Genomic DNA, 23,229 nt, shown 5'->3' on the forward strand with positions numbered 1-23,229 from the left:
GGTGTTGAGCAATTGTGCTGTGCATCACTTGCCTTGTATATTCTTTTATCATTATTATTATTCTTTTTTTTTTTTCCCTTGTCCTATTAAACTGTCTTTATCTCAACCCATGAGTTCTACATTTTTTCTTTTCTGATTCTCTCCCCAGTCCTGCTGGGGAGGCAGGTGTGGGGGGAAGGTGAGTGAATGGCTGTGTGGTTGTTTTGGCCACCTGCTGGGTTAAAGCACAACAGCCCCTAACCAAAGATTTGTATCATTCATAAAGTAAAATTAGCTGTCTTCTCTATTCTATCTGTAATGCTCCCATTCACTATGCCAAAAAATTCTCTCTTCTTGTTGCTATGAGCATGCTAGGTTTCAGTGCTCTTTTGATGCAATTATTTTCACAAGGTAGATACCTAAGTCGTAAGAAGCTCTCATCATACAGCGTATTGTTTCATTTCAAGAAAGACCCTGTCCATAGCCAGAACATCAGGTTACTAAAGAGAATCAATATTCAAGTTTCTCCACAAAGCAGACAGTTAAAAATATGCCAATAAATTAGTAATTTTTAGATCATTAAATTGGTTTAACTTTAGGTCATTAAGATCCAGCAAACACCAGGATATACACTAGAATTACTTGGGGGAAAGTACTGACACTTATTCTAAAGAGACGTTGTATCATTCCTTCTACGCAGTTACAGCAATGGCATTAAAAACTGATAATTTGTTGTGTATCCAAGGAACATTTTACCTTTGCAGGAGCTTGTAGACTCTGTTGTTTTCTTTCAATCTTTTTCTTCAGCTGTTTTATCTCTTGATCTCTCTGAAGCAACTCAAACTCTTTTTCACGAAGCTCATCTTTAGAATGCTGGAGTTTCTTCTCTAAGCTCTCAATCTGAACAGAAAATGCAATTAAATCAGAACAAGTATTTTACTGAAATCAGGACGATTTAAAAACAAAACTAAAACACCCCAAACAAAACTCACAGATACCATCAGCATTACCTCTGATTTTGTATTCCTTTGTCAATTTTTTATTTTATATTTTGTCAACTTTTTTCTTTATTAAAAGAGCAGTTTAGGAGCTATATCTATCAAGTAAAAAAAAAAAATGTTTTCATTTTATACTGGTATTTCCCTGCAAAATTTCTCAGAATCACAGAATCATTAAGGTTGTAAAGGACCTTCAAGATCATCAAGTCCAACCGTTAACCCAACACCACCATGCCCCCTAAACCATGTCCTGAAGCGCCACATCTACACGTTTTTTTGAACACTTCCAGAGACGGTGACTCCACCACCTCCCTGGGCAGCCTGTTCCAATGTTTGACCACCCTCTCTTGATGAAAAAATTTTTCCTAATATCCAATCTAAACCTCCCCTGGCACAACTTGAGGCCATTTCCTCTCATCCTATCACTAGTTACTGGGAGAAGAGACCAATACCCTCATCGCCACAACCCCCTTTCAGGTAGTTGTAGAGAGCGATAAGGTCTCCCCTCAGCCTCCTCTTCTCCAGGCTGAGCAAGCCCAGTTCCCTCAGCCGCTCCCCATAAGACTTGTGCTCCAGACCGCTCACCAGCTTTGCTGCCCTTCTTTGGACATGCTCAAGTACCTCAACATCCTTCTTTTTGAGGTGTTCCCATTTTAATTGACAAACAAAATATTTTTGCTGGTGCATCAAGATACTCCCTTCCTTCTCCCTACAATACAAAACCAGTTTTACTCTTTTGGATTAATCCTTGCCAGCTATTGTGTCCTAGGACCAGACTTTCTTGTAGAATTAGCTGCCCTTTGTTAGGGAAACTGGGTTTTTAATTTAAGCAAGAATTACCTGTTTATTGCATTCCTTAATTTCTAACTCTGACTTCTCTAAATTGCACTCTAATCGGATTATTTGTTGTTCCATTTCTCCCCTATGTTCACGAACTGTCATATCCAACTGTGTAATCTAGAGGTAAAAAAAGGAATAAAAGGAGGTATTTTATTTTGAACTAGTAAGCAGATTTTAAGAAGTAATATTACAAAATATGACAGCAAAAGGAATGAAACTAATCCTTTGTAGTAGTCACTTTGTAAGTGTCTCGTTTAAAAAACGGGCCAAACACAAAAAGAAAAGGGCAAAATTGGGGAAAAAGTCCATGATTCAGTATATTTCGTCCTCAGATACACAGAATACAAACCTAGTTCTCATTTTAAATGGAACAGAATCAGTAACTTAGTGTATTAATCCATCTTGTTAGAAAGTGCCAAATTTTACCAAAGCAAAATTCCTATTGTTTTGATGAACTCCTGAAGCAGCTCACAAGGTACTGCCGCAAGAATATATTGGAAGGTCTGGCCTCCTTACAGTGTCAATTCCTTGAACAGATTTATTTGTTTATTTTAAATCCCCACCCCTCCTTCTCGCTGCACCTCAACTATTCTTGGATACAAAGGCTGGTAATTCCTGCAGGAAGTAGCTATTAGAAGACTAATTATAGATGACAGAAGAATAGTTTTTCTGTGATGGGTATCAAATCCTAAAGCAAGACCAAAATATTTCAAGTGAGCTACAGAAATTTATTCACAACAGAGATACTGTTTCCTATTTAGAGACTGCTTTAGAGCTAATCAAATATGCTCCAGTGCAAACAGAGAAATCTATCATCTCCAAGCACATTTCAGTGCCGATCTTTCCTTCGTTTTATCAAACATCATGATGACAACAGTTGTCCTTTAACTTTATCACTAAGGAATAGTTATGGGACAGGTTTGCACGAGGCTTCTGTTCTATCAAAACAATAGTCTGTGGTCTCTTAGAGGAGCACAACCTGATTTTCCTGATACCATAAGGCTTCAGTAACCAGCTTCAGCTGGTTTTGAGGTTGACATTGTGGCTATATTAACAGTACAGTTCGGAATGATGGGTGAAGGCAATTAAACCTAGTAGAGTTTTTAGCAGTTATCTACTACCTCTCAGGAATAGTTGTCAGTAACATACTTCAGGGCATCTGACCTGAGCTGCTCTTTGTTTCAGCTCCCAATTCCTTTCTTTCAATGCCTGGTCCATGTCAAGGAGTTCTTGGGTTTTGTCTTCAATTTCTCCCTTGCAATACCTGAAATTCTCATATGTTTAATTGCTTAATGCACATTCAGTTGCTCAGCTTCAAGTACCCAGCTTAAAAATCATGAGCTCTATTACTTACTTAAAACCAAATTTCTCCAAAACTAATTGATTGCAAAGAAAAAAAAAACCAAATGGAGTAATTCTGTTAACTATATTCCAGGTGGAGATTTCCCAGTAACTTCATTATTTAAGCTATTTAACTGGTTATCAGGACAACATGTTCTTAAAAAAGAATCACCCAGAAGAAAGTATCATGAATTTATGGTCATAAAGAAAACTAGACAATTTCACTATAAAAGAAATTAATTCCTCTTACAATTATTTCTCAACTCAGGGATTCAAAAAATAATTTTAGCAGATTTAGAAACAGAATTCCCAAAAAAGGATTCAGTACCACTTTTAGAAATTAGAAGTTACCTAAGGGGCTACTGTATCAAGTATTATCTTACAGTCACAAACAGCCTTAAAATTATAACAATCACAGTCACAAACAACCTAAAAATTATAGAGTTGCTAAGAAGATAAAAAAAGATCACCCAAACTACTTGCTATTCCTAGGGAAAAACTAAAACAACTAAGTTTCATGGTGGAAAAGATACCAGCTTACCTGAGTTCAGTTGTTAGATCCAGGATAGCAACATGCTTCTCCTCCAGAGAGGACTGTGCATTCTGTAATGCATCTTGCAATTCCTGAAGCTTTGTTAAAGTGATTTTTAATTCTCCGTGGGCATTCTGTAATGCAGATTCTAGTTCTACTATTTTCTGTAAGGCTTCCCTGTGGCAAGTCTCACTTTGAAGCAGCTTATCTTCTAAATCATTCACTATTTTACACATACACAACACAGAACACAAAATTTTTAATCATCAGTAAGTCAGGGTCTTTATGCAACACAGCTGCCTAATAGCACTTGTGGTCATAATCAGGTTTCAGCATCACTCTTTTTAGGAAAAATCTAGAAAAACAGTGACTTCTGAGGTTATACAACCACCTTTTCATGGCACCTAAGTCTTTGCTGATTTTATTCAGCTCATAATTTATAACTGGCTTGAAATATGAGGATGTATCGAAAAAACATTTGTCCAAGGAGAAAGTAGAGACAACATAGTAACTGAATATGTAGTGCTACGAAAAATGCAAGCAGAATTGCTAGTAAGCTTCCAGTTTAAAAGAATGGTAAAGTTAAATTAAATGGAGGAGGAAGGGTTGGAAAGTTTGTTATTTCTATAGACTTTCTTGTAGAGTTTTATGTTTATTTTAAAGAGACTAATTTTTGTGTATAGCATATGCCTTTATTAAATCTATGTATCTTGTTTGATTACCACATTAAGAATCTGCATTACCGTTATCTGCAAACTACTTATTCGTTTCACCTGGGGTAAAGATACATCCCACAAAAATGAGAATTTGCAAATGTATGTTAAAAAAAATCGTGGGTTTTTTAGGTTGAGGTGTGTGTGTTTGTTCAGGTTTTTTTGGTTTTGTTTTTGTTTTTTTAAACTACAGAACTACCAACACATTAAAAAAAATTATCATAATTGACTCATATACTTGATTACAAAACAGGGGAAAAAGGAAAAATGTCTAATCTAATACAGAGAGGGAAATAGCATGATGAAAGGAAGCCTGAGAAACAAAAAAGTCAAATTACCCTCATTTGCCTTTTCATTGAGCTCTGATCGTGCTTCTTCCAAAGTAATATCCAACTGATTTATCTGCATTGCTTTGTGTTCACCATCTCGTTTTAATTGCACTACTTCTTCTTCCATACCAGTAAGTTCATTCTTACACTCATCCATCTCCAATTTAATTTGTCTAAATAGAAGAAGCAACCAGAACAAAACGAACCTTGTAATAACAAAAGCAACATATATATGTTCTTACATGCTCTAAGACGACAACCATTTGTGAATAAAAGAGGAATAAAAAAAAGTTATGTTAGGTAGGCTTTTCTTGCAACCAAAACCATATTCTTTAAGACTACCACGCTCTCCTAGAATCCACTATCTAGAATTACAAGCAACTTGATACCGCAATTCAGTTCATAAATATGTCAAGTGCCATCTTAAGGCTAAATAGGTTGCTAGGACATACATTAAGTCCATTGTAAGACTGTTCCAGAAACTCATGCCTCTCTTAGTTAGAAACTGCCCTTCTGATCTCCAGTCTATGCTCACATGGAGACCAAACTGTGTAACTACATAGCTGAATATCATTTCAGACAGCAATCTTTCTTATTGACATGTCTGTCTGCAGAATATACCTCTCAATTACTCAAAACCCACCTGATTGTGCCATTAAGTTCATCCACCTTCTGTCTGTTTAAGTCTGCTTCCTGAGCAGCTAGGCGAAGTTTCTCCTCTACCTTTCTCAACTCATCTTCGGCATATGCTTTCTGCTTCTGAAGCTCTTGTTCCAAATTGGATACCTATTTAAAAAGTGTTGGTACTTTTAATTTACATACCAAAGAAATATACATCCTTGTCTTGCAACTCACATAGTGAGAGTTTTAAACACAAAGATTTCTTTCTAGTCTAAAATTTTATATAAATTAAGACTAGAACTTTGCAGTCACATTTTAAAGACAAATAGTTTCTAGTAAATATATCAAGATTCCACCTTCCGAATTTCAATACACCTCTCCTTAACTGCAGTCTAGTTTGAGTTTCCAAGTACTTAGCCACTCTAATACTACCTAGAGTTTCTGATACCATGGAACATGGTTTAAGACAAAACAAACCACTAAACTCTTATTTTAGACATAGCTAAAATAACAACAATCAACTCAGCTATAAAAGAAACAATTTTAAAGGTATTACAAAAAATACATAAAAGCATTTAATTATCTGTCTTTATGTAGACACTTCTCACCATACTATACCTGTTTTTCAAGTTTAATTTGATTATCTTCCAGCTCCCCATTTCTAATAGTTTCTTGCTGTAACATTTGCTGCTGATGATGCAAAGTTTGTTGTAGAAGAATATTTTGTTCACTTGTGTCCTGAATATTCTGATCTTTTAGTTTTATTTCTTTCTGTAAATAACAAACCTGAAAACACATTTATTTTCCATTACAATAAAACATTTTTATTTGCACTTGCATCAGCTATTCTCTTCATTCTTAATAAGCACAGAATCACACATGATTCAATAAAACTTCTGGCTCTGAATTTAGTTGCATTACAGTTTCAACAGTACATAACTCAGTGATGAATTATGACATGTGTTGTGCTTTATAAAGTGGGGAAAGAAGTAACCTATCAGCCCCCGTTTTTGACTTCTTGCTTTCTAAATATACCTAAACTGGTCAATATTTTAAAAATATATATAACAAAGTTTTTCATTTCTAAACTACTTTTCTTCCTGTCACTTTCCATTATTTCTCAGAAAGTCCTTGTTTTCCCCTTGAGATTTTGTTCTCAGTCCTCCAATAGCCATTCCAATCAAAAACAGGAATTCTGAGTGCCTAATTTGTCACGTGTTGAATGGTCTGATTTCGCAGTGATGAATGCCAAGAATATGGGGGGGGAGGGGGGGGCGGGGCTGGAGGAAAAAAAAATAGAAGGGCAAAAAAAAAAAATCACTAACTGCTTACCCCAAGGTAGAAATAGTGACTCTGTCAAAAGAGAACATTGGTCACAATTACAAAGCCTCACTTGCTACGCTCTAGTTTGACACAGCACCAGTCTCTTCATATGCAGTAGCGGAACAACAGATTTTAGGGCTTAAAAAGCAGCAGTAAATATCACAGGCTTATGCATAACAAAGACCACAGGCTTCCATCCAGTTACTCCTGTACAGGATCCAGTAATCTCTGGTTGACTAAACCCTATCTCTCAGCAGGTAGGGCAGTACTGTCATGAACAGCCTACTGTGATAATTAGTTCATGTCATTAGTCATCTCCACAAATAAAAGTTCATGCTAATAATATTTAAACTTAATTCTTTCTCACTTTCATGTAGTAGTGGAAAGTATGATGAGACTCATGGGATTGAAGTTAAAGTTCTTCCCCATTAAGATACTTGAAACACAAATTAATTATGTGCACCTAAGTTTATGTTGCAATAGCACTCTCCATTTTTTCCAAGATAATCACAGAATCGTCAAGGTTGGAAAAGACCTTTAAGATCATCAAGTCCAACCATCAACCCAACACCACCATGCCCACTAACCCACGTCCTGAAGTGCCATGTCTGCATGTTTTTTGAACACTTCAATGCCTTCTTTCACTTAATTCTGATTTTGTTACTTCCCTCAACAATTCATTTATCTTGCTACGTCCTTTCCCTAAGCTTATCCAGTGTTTCTTAGTTATGATTTTCCCCTTTACCCTCACAAAATGTATAGTCTTTTCCCAGCTTACTTCCTGTTCACAGTTCCTGTTGCAAATGTTTTCTCTTATTTCACAAACTTTTTGATCAAATCATTCATAACAAGTGTTCTTTGCAATATAGAATTGTTAAAACAAGCTGTTACCTCTTCAGACTTTTTTCTGAGCTGATTTTCAAATATCTCCTTATTTTCTTGTGACTGATTCAAATACAGTGCAACTTCTTCCTTACATACATCTAGTGCTGACTCAAGTTGTCTCACCTAGTTGAATGTAACAGATTACTTAAAATTGCATGTCATGGCTTTTATCAACTAGTCTTAAAAAAAGTGTTAAAAAATATTTTTGTTTTTAACTATTTTTAAGAAGTCTGAAAAGCTACATTTTTATCTGAAGAGTATTAAAACAGGCATGGAAGATTATGATAAACTTAAAACCTGAAATAATATTCAGAAATTAAAATTATGTGTGAAATTAAATTACAATACTTTAGACTGTGATTAAATCAATTGAGACTATCAGTATGAGACTGTCAGTTATGACAAGATACTCCAGTATTTGTCAGTAGCTAGAATTTAAAAGCAAACATATATCCAATACCAAATCATTAATCCACCATGTTTTATTACATATTAAATGTTACATATAGATTTGTATAAATAAATTTGGAATGATCATATATGATTTGTGACAAGTCTTTTTCAAAAAATATTCATATCTTAATACAATTCCTATCAGAAAGCTACTAAACAGCATTTTTTTTTCCTTTCTGCACCGAGAAAGTGCCTGAGTTCTACCAAAAGGGAAAGCAAAAGCTTTTAGCAATGTCAGCACTATTAAGCTATTTTGCCCTTTTACTATTGATTTGGATTTGAGTAATCTCTAAGAAGTATCTTATAACTTTGAACAGATAAAAATTATAATGAATAAACCCCCAGAGGTCTTAAGCCATAGGAATTAAACTTTTCTTAACTGTTTGGTTTCAATGCTAAGACGACTTTTCTCATCAATGAGAATTGTGCTGAGTTTAGCTGCAGATTGGCTATTGCTTTCAATGCTACCAATTTTCTAAACCATATTGGATTTTATACCCCTCTCTCCACCTGATTCAAGAGCTTTTTGAAGAGAAGTGAAGTGATCATAGGTCCTGATTTTAAATCTCTGGAAAACATCCCAAATATTACAATGCCACTTGGATAGAAAACTGGTCCAACACAAGTTCAGAAAGAGCATGCTACCAGCTAAGTCCCCAGTATCTTCTTCCTAGTGATATCCTAAAGATTTAATACTGTTTGAAACCTGACTGTGGTAAATCACCACATGGTAATGGTTTATTAAAATACTGTTGCAAGTGCTGCATGGAAAACATTTCTCAGGCAAACACTAGGAAAAGGTATAGATGGCTAGAAACATGACCAATATTATAGCATCACATATGTCTAAAACATATGACATATCTAAAGCAAAGACGTACATAACATCATCTTTGTTAGACAACATTTTACAACACGCATAAATCTGCCCTATTTGTAGCCACAGCAATTTTATAAAGGAATTAATGTATTGCATAATCTATTACTGCAGGTTCCATCACACTTCTTTTAACAGGAAAAAAAAAGAGGAAATGCTTCAGATTAATGACTTCCGAAATATTTACATGAGACAAATTTCTTTAAGCAGCTTAATATAGTTTGTCTATAGAGGATAAAAGGAAATACAGCATTACTGCAAACTTTATTAACTGAAAATTACAAAGAGCTTACTGACTTTGATTGTTTCTTCTGTTAACTGACTTTTCAGCATCCTCAATCCTTGATCTTTCTTGACATTTTGATTTTCCATTTCCTGTTTGTACACATATTTTTATTCAAGAGAACAAAATGTAAGTGTAGTAACAGTAATTTAACTAATAAAAACTCATACCAAGAATCAGGAAAAGAAAAATACATCAGCGTATTTATAACACAATTGCTTGTATACTGTATTTGTGTACATCAGACTTTGAAGTGTATTTGGTTCCTGATAGATGTCGCTTCATATTCTGCAGCAGCAAGAATTATTAAAAGGAATAAAACATTGCCATAATAGAACAGTGTTGGTTTTCCATCTAGTACAGAATAGATGCAATTGTTCTTTAGCCAGATCTCTTTCCTTTGATTAGAGCGAGAAGCCTGAGGGGCAAACCAGAGGCATAAACAGAATGCTGAGACAGAAAATAATAAAAGGTCAATAAAGTTTGTATAATTTATAGTAGTAGTAGTAGCTGGGGACATGCTAGATTCAGTCAATTTTTCAATAAGAATTAAGAAGCAAACACATAAGTATCCTTCATTTTCTCCAATTTTTCCATTTGTTCATGGATATGCTTTTCATCGTTGTTAGTCACTTGTTTGATTTGCATTTAAAGAAAGCCAAGAGCCAACCTTACCTCTCTGCTTTCTATCAGCAGCCCATCCAATGATTCAATGTGATGCTGTTTATGTATAACATCTTGTTGCAAAACAGATATTATTTTTTCTTGTTCAATAAATTGTTGATGTTTCTTCTCTAGCTGTGTCTGAAGCTGTCCATAAATATTATTTTAATAAGCTTTTTCAGAGAATTTGTGCATCTAAATATGTCATTCAGTTTTATACACCCACCACTTTTAAGAATGAAAAGTAAACACATTGCTGCCATCAGCAGTATTGCACAGTATTAAAAATATTAAGAAATCCCAAACCCTTAATATTTTAAAGCAACAGGAGAATCAAGACAATGAGTGCAGGCAGAGTGTAATGGTCTGTCATCAGTTGAGACAGTAAGATGTGCATACATTCTTTAGTAAAAGACAACAAGCTACTTTAACAGCTAGAAATAGCCACAGTTATACTTCTAATCACATAAAGCAACAGAATTCTCCAAAGACTGAAAAATCCTACCGACAGTTCTCCCTGAGAACAGATGCTCAGAAGACTCAGGCTGGCAGAGGTTCAGCAAATGAGAGAATATTGTTAGAAGCTGTCACTCTTTAATCCCAGTAGGCAAAAGAGCTACACTTTTTTTGTGTGTGCGCACTACGTGTTTGGAGCAAAGAACAACAGTAATCTTCCTAAATCCCTACTTCCCTTCAGTTGAGCAGAAAAGAGGATATGAATATCTTAGAGGGAAATCATGAGATTGTGTAGTGTAGTGTTAGATGGAAAATGAACTAAAATCAGGAAATGTCAGGAGAAGATAGTACAACTTTTTAATTGGACATCTGCCTCAGAATTATTGAAAAGACAAAGAAATTGAAATGCAGGCAAAAAGTTACCAAGTATATAATTCATACATACTAGCACACAAGTAAGGCCTTACTAGGTCAATCTGTTTCTCCATCTCTTTGTGCTGCTCAAGGTGAACCAACTTTGCCTTTTCAAAAGCGGAAGTTATTTGCTCATGTTCGTCACTGACAGTTATTTCCAGTTCATGAATGCATCTGGTTTTGTCCTGGGAAAGAGCAACAACAAAAAGGACTTAATAAATATATTTAGCTATTTAAGTAATGTTTTACTTGAAGAGTTCCTAGATTTCATAAGAGAACAACACAGGAAATACTGAAGTTATACACAGCATATTTTATCTCAAAAGATGTCACACGTATAATATAGGTATAGAATGCCACTAAATGCAGCCACTACACAGAGACAAGGTGTCTGCCAAGGTGGACTACTGGCACAGATTATAGCAACTGGAGCAAGGAACTTCTGACAAAGACAAAAAGAAATTCTATGTTCACACGGATAAATGGAATCTTTAGAATACAGGTTTCCATTTGAAAGGGACTACGTAAATATTTTCCTTTTCTAGCAATCTTAGATCCCTTCCCAAAACAAAAAAAGCTTGTATCCAGACCAGAATTTACAGTGCTCCAAGTGTTGAAGTCACCTTTTTAACTTATTACCATTTAGAAGACTTTTTTATTCACAAGTCTACATGTATTTCTTAAAAATACAGAGTTTCAGAACAACGACAACAAAAAAAGAAACAGAGAAGTGATTTGTCCAATGTCCCAGTTAACATTTGGAATCCACCTCTATTACCTCTTACCCTAATAATTTCATATGGAAGACTACTCGAGAACTTCAGAAAAAGAAATCGAGAACGGTGCCAGCGCTGTACATTCTAACCTATTCATCCTAAACACCAAACCAATCATGTACATGCTATTTCAGGAGTAGTTTTATTCTATTGGGGGGAAGGTAAATTTACTAAGTGGGGCTAAAAAGAGATTTAGAGAGTGAGCTCAAAGGATGGGAAACCTTAATTCTGACAAAGACTACAAGAAATTTTTCACAGTGAGGGTAAAATTCTGATCTCACTGAAACAAATGGGAATGCTACAATTGCTTTCAATAGGACCAGATTTTCATTGCACATATCATCACAAGGAAAGAGTAACTTGTCCATCAATAACTTCCTAGGTTCAAAAGCAGGAAAAAAGGGGTATTTTATTTGAAGCAAGATTATTCAGTTTTTAAAAACTGCACTAAAAACTGCACTAAGAACTGCACAGATTGTTTAGCAGATCTGAAAGTCTATTCATTTTGAATACATGGAGTAACACTGTTTTAACTTAAATTTTAATCTCCATTTATGTCATTTTACACAAATGTAGTTTCTCACTGAGAATATTTTACCATGAGTTCCTGTTCCAACTCAGTATTTCTTGCTGCAGCAATGGAATAAGCAATAGTCTTTTCTTCCAGCTGTTTCTCAAGTGCAGAAAGTTGAGAAGATTTCTTTCTTATCTGAAATTAAATATGGAACTAAACAGCATGAAGACAACTGCTTCAGGTTTATTCAAGTATTTCTATATAATTTCTTGCCATCAATTCCAGTTTAGCTACTATTATTTCCTAGTATTTTTAATTATTTATTTGTTTATTTTTGTATGATCTATTAAACATTATCATTTACAGAGCAGAATTCAGGACAATTTATCTTAGATTTATCCAATTCATAATAATTATCAGTACCATATGAGTGAATTAGCTATTACAGATCTATAACATTTATGGCCATTATTAGGAAATATGGCAAATCTCATTATGCTGAAATTCTAAAAACACATTAGCACCAGAATGTAAACATTAGCATTTTAACTTACTCAACCATAGAAGAGCTAGCTGAAGCTCAGTTTCTTCCGTTTGTGGCGCTCTGGTAATGATGTTAAGCTCTGGCAACTGTACTAACATTTAATGAGGAAAAATACAACTGTTCCTTCAACATCTATTTCTTAAGCTTACATATTAATTCAACCATACCAAAGCAACAAGACTGTGCATATTTTCCACATAACAAATCAAAACAGTAGTAGCAAAGCCCACTAACTACATCAGCTTTAAAATGATATTTCTGACAACTAACAAATTAAGGCTGCTATCTTAAAAGTTTTTCTGCTTGCTCAAAAGTTTATTTCCAATTTTTCTTAAATAAACCACATTTAAAAATCAATATGGCAACTGCAGTTTTTCTATAACTATTGTCTTAATTATCTTTGATTATTGAACTAAACAACAAGTGACATATTTTTTCAGTGCTGCTAAAGACTTACTTCTCTCTCTAAGCTACTAGTTTTTGAAGCCTTCTTCAATAGGTCTTCCTGTATGATTTGAAACTGACTGGCTCTCTGAGCCATGCTGGTCTTCAAAGATGAATTCTCATCATCTGCTTTTGTCAGTTTAGTGTGTAACTCTTCTATCTCTTTCTGGAATCTTTGCCTCTCCTTTTCAAATTGCTTGCTGATAAGTTTCAACTGTTGACATTTTCTCCTCTCTCAAAGTAGAAAACATAGATTTAAGATTAATTTATAAAAGAACATACAAACCAGCACTCAAGCAAATAATCATGCAAACCAAAGAGAGGAAAATACAATTTAATGACAGTGTATTGAACTAAAACATATAGTACTCAGACACAAGACTGTTTATTTCCACCCCCAATGTAACTGAAAGCTGTGGCTCACGAAAACCAACAAACAAAAAAGCCGAACAAACCAAAACCTCCCACAAACAAACCAAAAAATTGAAGACAGAATCATTATATAGGTGCCCTGAAGTAATTTTATGGAGCAGTCCTGATAGTAATCACGGAAGCGATTGCAGAAATTCTGCAACAGCAGGATACAAAGGAAAGAATCAAAAAGAATATGGAGACCTTAGCATAATCTGCATAAAGAAAAATTACATAGTTCTATTTCAACAGAACTCATAGCTTGGATAGCAAAAGGGAGAAGAATATTGTGCCTGGAGAACATGACACTTTCCGGAATTCCAAGCTGGCAAAATGCCCCCTGTTCAACCAAACCATATCTGTTAGCTCCCAGAGATATGTTTTAAAAACACTACAAAACCAATTTAAACCCCACAAAAACACTTCTCTTCTGTGGATTAATCAGATAGAATTGCACAGCTATTTCAGTGAGCTTACCTCCTTGACTGCTGATCAGTTTGACAGGCTCTGTTTCCAGGCCACAGAACCTGCTATTTTCTTGTCCTTCATTATCATTAGAAGGATGCTCAGCTCCATTACAGATAGTTAAGTTTGCACGAGGCTTTTGAATTTCTGCTTCTTTCATTGCCAGTTTAACGCTATTATAAAGGAGGAAACAATTATTTAGCATTCTTTCTACATGCCAGTTGTAATACCACCTTATCTGCCTATTCTTGCCATAATTCAGTAACCAGAAAGTTGTACCTTAGGTCTGCAATCAAAGGTTTATTTGATTCACAAGACTCAGTGAGAGCTTCTTTTGTTGAGGAACTGGATAGCTGATGTTTCAACGGGTGCCATTTAAACTAAAAATTAAGGGAAAACCAAGATTAATGCAAAAATCAAATTTCTATTACTTCACAGCATGACTAATTCACATGTTATACTAGCGTATCAATTTTAAGATACAAATGCCAGGATGTTAAAAGGTTAGATAACTTTATCTTTTAAATTATTCTCTTAAGTAAGTGCTTGCAGAGCACTGTAGGTTTGTGTAGCATTAGTAAACATTAGAGGCATTAAGGCCCTCAAAGTGAGACCATTCCTTTAGATATCTTTGTACAGGTACTGAAGCATGAACATTTTTGCTGTGAAAAATTAAGTAAATTGAGATATTATCAGTAATTCACATTTTAAACTTCTCACATCATGCTTCCTTTCAGATTTCAATGACTGCATTTAATAGCATTTTTGCCTCAAGTTACAGAAGGCTTCTGAAAGTTCCATTAAATTAGAATAATCTTGAATTTTTCCAGAAAACGTAAATGTATTTTCCAAAAAGGGCCCTAAAACAATTTTTAATGCTCTTCCAAATAAATGTCTATGGTTGCAACAGCCCAAAACATCATTTTTATACAAAATTACTGTATTCTCTTCAGAGGTCACTTTGGCAATTCCAAAATTTTGATTCTGATCTTCTGATTTTGTTTTCATTACAGCTACTCATATTTATACTTCAAAAATAAAGATATCTGATGCAATCTGTACTCCTGACCTCATGTCTCTCTCTAGCCCTTCCCAACTTCCCAAACAGCTCCTCCAGTAACACCCCTGGGTTCACAACTTTTTTTTTTTTTTTTTTTTTTTTTTTTTACATGAATCTTCCAATCACACTCAGTTTAGTGATAAACTTCACCAGTACAAGCTCCAGGCTCATAAGCCAGGGTTCATTCCTGGTAAAACAAAAGTTCACTCGCAGTCAGGGAAGGTGTGCCTTCTCTTTCCCAGCAAAAAAAAAGTTCCTACAAATATCTCTCCTGCTCTAATTTCTCAATTGCTGAGGTTGACACATCATCTCTGGCTTGTGTGAGACAATGTGTCTGCCAATATGGGGAAACGTCATATTGTTCTACTGAGAAGAACCTCGGCATCGTATCATAGGACATCATCATGCTTTAGAAAAATATATCTACATCTGAAGAATCAATACATAGAGCAGAGGAACGGAAAGTGTAATTTTAAATGCTTGCTGATTAATCAATTCCAAAGCACCTATTCCTTGTTCTTGAATGAGAAGACAAAAGTATTTAAATTAAGAAAACATTTCATCCATGCATCTTGAAAATCAAAGATATTTTACTCATATTATTTCTCAAGAACATCACAAGATTTCTATGCAATGTCAGTTAGAATTGTTTAAGATACATAATACAATTTGTAAGGATGTATCAGTTACTGTACCTCTTCAGATGTACTTCGAGACAACTGGGAAATAATGATTTCTAGTATGTTGAGCTCTTCCCTTGAATCCTCAATTTCTTGATGGCATAACTTCAAGTGGTTATGTTGCTGTGCAGTAAGTGCTCTCAGATCTGCGTTTTCACTTACTAAAGCATTTTTCTCTTTAAGTAATGTTTCTTTTTCACTAAGTTCACTCTCAAGCTCAATGATCTTCTGACCAGACTGAGTCAGCATTGATAGCATTTCAGTATTCTTTGCCTTTAGAGTCTTAATTTCTTCTTTTGTGCTATGTTTCTCCTCCTTTAATTGCCTAAAAAAAGTATATCCATTTAAAAGGTATAGCTCAACATAAGGAAGTAGAAGGATTTTCATTATTAAAAGTACTAAAAGAACACACCATAACTATACCGTTTTACTAGTTTCCCCCTAGCAGTGAACTCATAGGGTACTTTCTCATTGGCAGGTACATTAGCAGACTGCAGGCAGCAGGACAGGTATACACAAAACCAGAACAGTGTGCGAGCAAGGGAACCTATGCTCCCAGAAGGTTTGGTGGAATGTTGCTTGTTACTGTGAATACGTGGCAGCGTGTGGGATTAGAACTTTTAAGTATTAGTTACAAAAAAGAATTTAGAAGTTTGTAAGCATATGCTAACTTTTTTTTACCCGTTTAGTATTATGGTTTGTCTGTTGTATTCCTGATACTGATATCCTAAGTGTTCACTGATGCTGATCCTGACTTGGTTTGAACTACATGAACTGAGAAGCACATTCACAGTGACAGTTGTAACATGCAATTTCTTCTCGAATAATTGTACAGAAATTTTTCAAAGCCTTTGTGTTACCTTAATTGCTCTTCTAGGATGTCTAGATCCTTTCTGTAGCTGACACACTTTTCATTCAACTTCTCTTTTTCTTTTTCACAATTTATTAAACGGTTTCCCAAGACTACTTCTTCAGCTTTAACCTTAAAAAGCAATTTTTTTCATTACTGTACAACAATAATCTAAGCTTCCATAGCCAACAGGCTGTTTTAAAAGAATACTATAAACACTGTGCTGTTTCCTTTTATTTCTTTCTGGTAAGCCTGTAGAAATTCGATTCCTCACTGTTGTGAAGAAAAGAAGGGCAAAATAGTTTTCTCTTTTTCTGTCATTTGGGAAAAAAAAGTAATGTTATTTTGGTTTAATATTTTAGGGCATATTTGTGGTTGGCAGTCTCCTTCCACATGGAAAGAAGTCTAATCAAATAAAAATTCTTTGTAAGAGCTAACTTTCTCAAGCCCGTGTTTTCTCCTCCCACAAGGCAGGAAGCATTAACAATTTTGACCACTGAAATTTTTGGAGATTACTTCATTTTCATCTTAGCTCTCTCTAGCTCATGTTTCCTTGATCAGGTTATACAGACAGAGTCAAAAGAGTTCTTTTAAAAGGATCATATACTTTTAAAATGTAAATTGCCCAGCTGGCAAGCAAGAGACACAAGAAACAGCGGCAGTATCAGGATACCTCAAGGATACAGACTGTCTAGACTGTGTGAAGACAGTTTAAAACTGGATAACTAAAGTTATCACTGTAAACAGTTGCCTACCCTGTCCCATCTCTCTTTGCCACCCACTAGCAAAAACAACTGACTCACTGGTGAACCCACTGCTGTTTGCTGCCCAGCTTACTGGAAGAAGCAAAATCAAGTTTTAGAATGGCAAAAACAAGGGAAGAGAAGACTCTTACCTTTTCTAATTTTTCACTTATTTTCTCTTTATACTTTTTAAAAGCTCTTGTCAGCTCTTCTATCTTCAACAAAGCTTTGTTTCTTTGCTGTTCTGCTCTGCAAAGAAACATACCAATTTTTAAAATGACAAATTTCAGCCACTGTAACTATCTCCTCCAGTTACTAAAAACAACTACTGATTTAACTGCTCCAGGTAACTGCCTTTCTTCTTCCAACTTTTCCAAGCCCTAGAAAAAAAAAGTTTCATGAAGCATAAATTAATTTTAAATATAATTTTTGCATGCTAACATAAACAAAATTCCAGTAAGACTAAGAACGTAAAAATAAACACTTTTGATTCCCCTTCAATAAGAGCGCGATTCAAATCATCCTCCTGTCTCTAGCAGTAAAAGCCTGTTTTAGGGACTGGGATAGCGTGCATGATAAGGAAGCAGAAGATAGCAGTGCTCCTTAAAATTCAAACTGCTTAAAGGGAACTAGAAAAGATTTTGATAGTGAAGGGAGCTCTCGTGACAGAATTATGGTGAGACTGAGAGGAACTGATGAAAGGATAAATTATTTGCAGCGTACTGGAGATATGGAATCAATAATAGTAAAGGAAGCTGAGACTGGGATGACATGAGGTTAGCAACTGTTCAAAGCAGCAACACAGACTGCCTACTATTTCGCGCTATTACTCCACCCCCCTGCCCCTTTCTTACTTTCCCCTATCATTACTCACTGGGGAAGAAGTTGGAACAGTAACCTGAGGACAGCTCAGGAATGCAGTCTGCTCAGGACACCCAACACAGGCACACAAGAATTACTGCTGCTTAGTAACATTCGTTTTTCTTCCGCTAAGGGAACCGTGGGGACGGGGCAAGTGCATCATCTAAGTAGTCTACCCCGAGATAGGTGTTTCTCAGTCTGAGGACCACATCCCATTTGGAGATGGCAAAAGTATTCACAGAAGGGGATAAAGGGGTTTCAGAATAAAAAAACAAATAGCATTAGTCTAAAGCACTTCAGTTTGCTTGGCCAAAGAATAGTAAGTAGTTGTAATTACTGATTAAAAGCAAACTGTAATAATGGTTAATACTAGCTATAAAATTGTATGTTGCCTTTAACGCCTGGGAGAAGCTCAGTTTTTCTGAAGTACCAAAAGATTTACGTTTGCAATTAGTAACTAAGTACAGCTAGTTCCAACTTCACATGCTCTGAATGAACAGTGAACATAAATCAACACATATTTCTTCACCAGTAGCGCAAGCCCCACAGTATTTCCATTAGGCTAGCTATGGGAAGGTTAGAGGTAATTTCCATGGGTAGACAGACAAGCCAAACAAGGGGTTGGCATTCAAAAAGCTCAAGAAATGTTTTCCTAAGTCATTAATTCGGTTAATTTTTGCCCCAGGTAATGCACCTAAATTAACTGGGCAGATAGGAATCTTTTTATTTACTTCTCTCATTTCTTTAAAATTACGTTTTGGAGGTGATAGGATTGTACATGGTAACTTCCAACAGTCAAAGGAATTACTTAACCTTCCCAGTAGCCAAGTAGCTAAAGGAGCCAATAGGAAAGGGAAACAGGGATCGTGATGGAATTACAGCATCCTTTTCAATAGTACCATATAGATCTGTAAAATCAAGGATAACATAAAAATGTTCTCTTGATTAAGTTGTGCTTCTATCATTTTCCTCACACCAACCCCAAAAATACAGCACTCAGCACTGTTGAATACTGAGTACTGAGCATACGTTGTAGGTTCTTGTTGTTCAAGACAAAGTCAAAAATGATTCAGGAAAAATATATTCTGGACATATTTCCGCTCTCCACTGTGGTACATATATTCTGAAAGGAAAAAACAGCTGATAAACTAGTTACGAGTGTACAATATCAGCCTGCAACTACAAGCAAATTTCAAGATTTAAAAAGTACTTATTTAAATAATAAGTATCTTCGCACAGAATTTCCCCATTTTTTTTTAGAAAAACAACATTTACAAGGCAGAGAAATAATTTGCTTCCACTAAGTAAACATCTGCCAATGGAAATAAACACTTATGAAATATTATTCTGTATTCAATTTATTAAAATTACTTAGCTACCTCTTTCCTTGCTTGCTTCGTTCAATTAACTCAATTTTCAGATTTTTATAGTCCTTTTTATATCTTTGCAACATGTTTTCTCTTTCCATTCCTGTTTTCTGGCTTTGATCTAGTTTCTCTTTTGCATCTCTAGCAAATAGATAAAGCATAATTAAAAAATAGGTACTTTCTTGCAAATAAACTAGATTTTTGTTGTTCTTTTCTGCACATGATGCTTGAGAAACACTAGTGAAACACACTGCAACTCTCAAAACCAGGTTTGGAGCACCCATAGTCTCCAGGCTCCCCAGGAGCATGACTGCAGTCTGGAGTGGTATCCAAACCTCATCAAGAGGCATCAGGTGTCATGACTGCCAAGAACCCTGATGGCTAACTTTGTGTCATGAGATCTGAACATAGAAATTACCGTTTTTCTAGCAATAGGTATGACTAGTCAGGATACGCATGTGGGAAACACTAAAATATAAATTAAATATAAGTATTTTTACTTGTTTTGTGAAGACAGGCTATTGAGATATTAATTGATTATTCTATAGCATGAGGTTGCAAGATAAACTGACAGCTTGATACGTCTTTCTGCCACCCTCTGGACACCGTTGATGTTTATTTGGCCATTTGCCTTGATTAATATATTCATGAAGAAAGAATCCTTTACACTGCATGCTGCACAGTCACCTTTGAAAATATGTGTGTTTAGTACAGAAGATATGCAGTCACGTAGCATACAATCACTCTAGTCAGTTATAAGGGCACATTCATGTTTAGTGTACATTATAAACTGGTTTCTTTTACAAGCCGTTATTTTTTTCTCCATTTCCTGAGGTACATTCCCCATATACAAGGTATCAGTACAACATAAAACACCTCCCTCTTCCTATATATGGCTCCAAAATGAAAGTTTCAAGCCCCAGATGACATGACCCACACAGTACCAGTAATTATGTCATCCTGAAAGAGAGATTGGAGTAGCAAGCAGACCACAATAAAATGTTGAATTAAAAGTATAAGTATTACCTCAGAATTTTATCTTGAGCTGAAACTTCTGCTTCCAAGTTTACAATCCGTTCTTTTAACTTCGGAATGCTGACTAAATGTGTACCTAAAGTCGATTCAAGATAAGAAATCTGAAATAAAAACATATTTGGGGTTTCATTAACACTTGCATATATACCTTCGGGTGAGAGACATAAGAACAACCTGCTTACAGAATGACACAGTGCACTTAACCTTACTGGAGAAGATGCTTGTTTATCTACACAAACTGACCACCAATTTTCATCCTTCCAGTTCCCTAGCACCATTCCAGTGTGATAGGCTGTCTAGCAGAGTGATTTCTTTATATGTAGATCTTGTCTCTTGCTTTTCCCCAAAAGTTTATATTCTGCTATTTGTTCTTTCCATGTCAGACAGTCAAACGTTTGATTATCTACTTATTTGTACTGTCTTGGAGATAACATTTCTCACACAAAAAGCATTAAGCATAGCTATGTTTCATTAATGTTACATAAAAACGAAATACAAGGATGCAGTTGTCCTGAAAAAAACTGTACACACAAGTGCAAATTAAATCAGTAATGATTTATTAGATACCGTATTTCCTTCTAACTGACCTTCACTTTTTTGAAATAGCAACATTAAACCAACCTGAAAGATCAACATTTTTCATTTCCTAGACAAATAACTACTGTTCCATTATTATTCACAATAATCTTAATGTAGCTCAGACACATGAACATACAGTATTAAATACATTATTGAACTATTTTCTTATATAACGTATTCTTCATTCTGTGACTTTACTGGCTTTAAATTAAACTTTGGAACATGAATAGAAAGAGTACATAATTAATAGAGTTGTTTTGCTCATGGAGAAATAGATTCCAAACTACTCTGTTCCAAGATTAATGCTTAATATTATGAAAAAATAGAATATTAATCTTTAAAGTTTAAATATTAAATTTAGATCGATTAAGACAAGACAAAAAAATAGCATGTTCTGCTTGGAATACAGACTTAAAAGCCACAGTCACTGGGACAGTTTTTTGGGTTTAGGAGGTTTTTTTGATTAATTCAGTCAAGATACATACTCTTGTTTTTGATTGCATCAATTCAAAGTTCATTGTTTCCACTCTGTTCCTTAGGTAGTGGTTCTGAGAAGCCAAAGATGCATTTTGCTCATGAAGGGCATCCAGCTTCTCCTTAAGGCATTCATTTTCTTCCAAAGTTTTATCAGAAGTTGTGGATAGTGAGTAAGTCTAGACATAAAAAAAGTTTTATATATACACACACTTATGTGCATATGTAAACGATATATACATCAACGGAAACTCTGCAGAACAAATGTATTTAAATCTTATTATGTTTGAGAGTGCTCTGTTAATATAATTGCCCAAGGCTAGAATGTATCAACTCCAAGACCTAAAAGCAAAAAAAAAAATTCAAACACATAGCAAAGAATAGAAAACAAAAGTAATAAAAATAAATAATGAAACACAATATTTACTTTGGCTTTTCTTTGAATATCCTGGCAAGGTGTTTTATCAGCATTCTTCTTACAGTTTGAAAACCCTTGGTAGTTGCAATTAGGCTGAACAAGGTCCTCCAGAATGAAGTCTATACCCTCATCAAAGCAGCAGCCATAATATTCACTTGTACTAGTGCTAGGAGAGAGAGTTAAAAAGTTGCCACACCATTTTTTCTTTATTGTTTTTAAATGGCAAAACACAAAAAAAACCCACAAAAGCAGCTACTTGCAATAACCCATTACACTGAATAAGACAGATTTGCACTACAAGAGACAGGCTGTTCTCATTCAGAAACACACTCATACCTGGAAAGCTCTTCCTCTACAGTTTGTAGGTTTTTTTCAGTTCTCCTCAGCTGATTCTGTAAGGACTGTAAATTTGCAAGCAGGTCTTCAGCAGCAGCACTTTTAGAGCAAGTCCACATACTATATTCCATTGGTACCACACATATGGCTAAAATAATATTTAATATGAAACCATTTTTAAATGTATGTGAATACTATTCACAAAGATGCTTTTAAAGAAACCAAAATAAAGCAAATTTTAAATAAAGGGGGAAAAAAAGAAAAAAGAAATATCGGATTTCCAAACATAAACATTTCACACACTACCTCCTCCCACATTCACTGGATAAAAATTACTCTGTACAAATTGTCTTTTTTGAGAAAAAGTGTTCTGTATGTATTCATAAAGTGTGAGAAGCTTCATGAGTTGCTACTTATGAAAACCGGGGAAACCTGCTATACATTAGTTGCCAAAAATCTCTTATACAAGGCATCTCGGTTACTTCAGAAGTCCCATGCAAGCGGCAGGGTGCCTAAAAAGGTAATAGCGCATACACAACGAATACAGAAAACTTGCCTCGCAGTGCAATGACCAGCTAATTAATAAAAACAGCAAGGACTTGACACCACAGAGGGTGCGAGCTACTAAGCTGAGGGGCAGCCTTCACCACAGCAAATAAGACTCTGCAGATCAGGCTTGAGATATTTTGAAGGGAAACGGCCAGATGACTCAGAGAAACCAACGATCGCTCCCGGGTGAGGCGCTGCTGCCGCCCACACTCCTCCAGCAGCACGGGGGTCCCTCCGCCGCCCGGCTTCGTAGGCCGGAGCTCGCCCGGCTCCGGTCCCTCCTCCGCCCCCGGCAACAGCTGCCCCGGGCACACAGGCAGCACCAGGCGGCGCGCTCCCGCCGCGGGGACCAGCGCACGGCTTAGCGACGACAGTCGCCGCTCCTCTGGGGCGCCCGGGGGTGAGGTGCCACGGCC

At 35.6% G+C, this 23,229-nt stretch overlaps 1 protein-coding gene across 1 annotated transcript; it reads right to left on the reverse strand.

Annotated features, from left to right (window-relative positions):
* Positions 1-556: 556 nt before the first annotated feature.
* On the reverse strand, positions 557-23,023 carry CCDC18 (coiled-coil domain containing 18). Its single transcript, XM_082002936.1, has 23 exons — positions 22,265-23,023; positions 21,938-22,094; positions 21,522-21,689; positions 20,449-20,558; positions 19,435-19,563; positions 17,347-17,443; positions 16,462-16,583; positions 15,617-15,926; positions 14,141-14,241; positions 13,874-14,034; positions 12,999-13,219; positions 12,082-12,192; positions 10,761-10,892; positions 9,850-9,984; positions 9,189-9,266; positions 7,568-7,684; positions 5,972-6,139; positions 5,376-5,518; positions 4,742-4,905; positions 3,700-3,913; positions 2,982-3,081; positions 1,818-1,934; positions 557-879 (listed from the first exon to the last, which is right to left on the reverse strand). The coding sequence occupies exons 1-23, from the start codon at positions 22,393-22,395 to the stop codon at positions 694-696; spliced, it is 3,372 nt and encodes a 1,123-aa protein (XP_081859062.1). The 5' UTR covers positions 22,396-23,023; the 3' UTR covers positions 557-693.
* Between the last annotated feature and the right edge of the window lie 206 nt (positions 23,024-23,229).

This window comes from Phaethon aethereus, assembly GCF_964289735.1.
Source record: "Phaethon aethereus genome assembly, chromosome: 8".
NCBI classification, from domain to species: Eukaryota; Metazoa; Chordata; class Aves; order Phaethontiformes; family Phaethontidae; genus Phaethon; species Phaethon aethereus.

Bases quoted from the DNA above. Each gene is read 5' to 3' on its own strand.
- CCDC18 (XM_082002936.1), bottom strand. From the start codon at position 22,395: ATGGAATATAGTATGTGGACTTGCTCTAAAAGTGCTGCTGCTGAAGAC. The intron at 16,584-17,346 runs GTAAGAGTCTTC...TTGCTTTTTAAG, and splicing joins TAAGTGAAAAATTAGAAAAG to GTTAAAGCTGAAGAAGTAGT. The intron at 1,935-2,981 runs GTCAGATGCCCT...TTTTACCTCTAG, and splicing joins TGAAACAAAGAGCAGCTCAG to ATTACACAGTTGGATATGAC.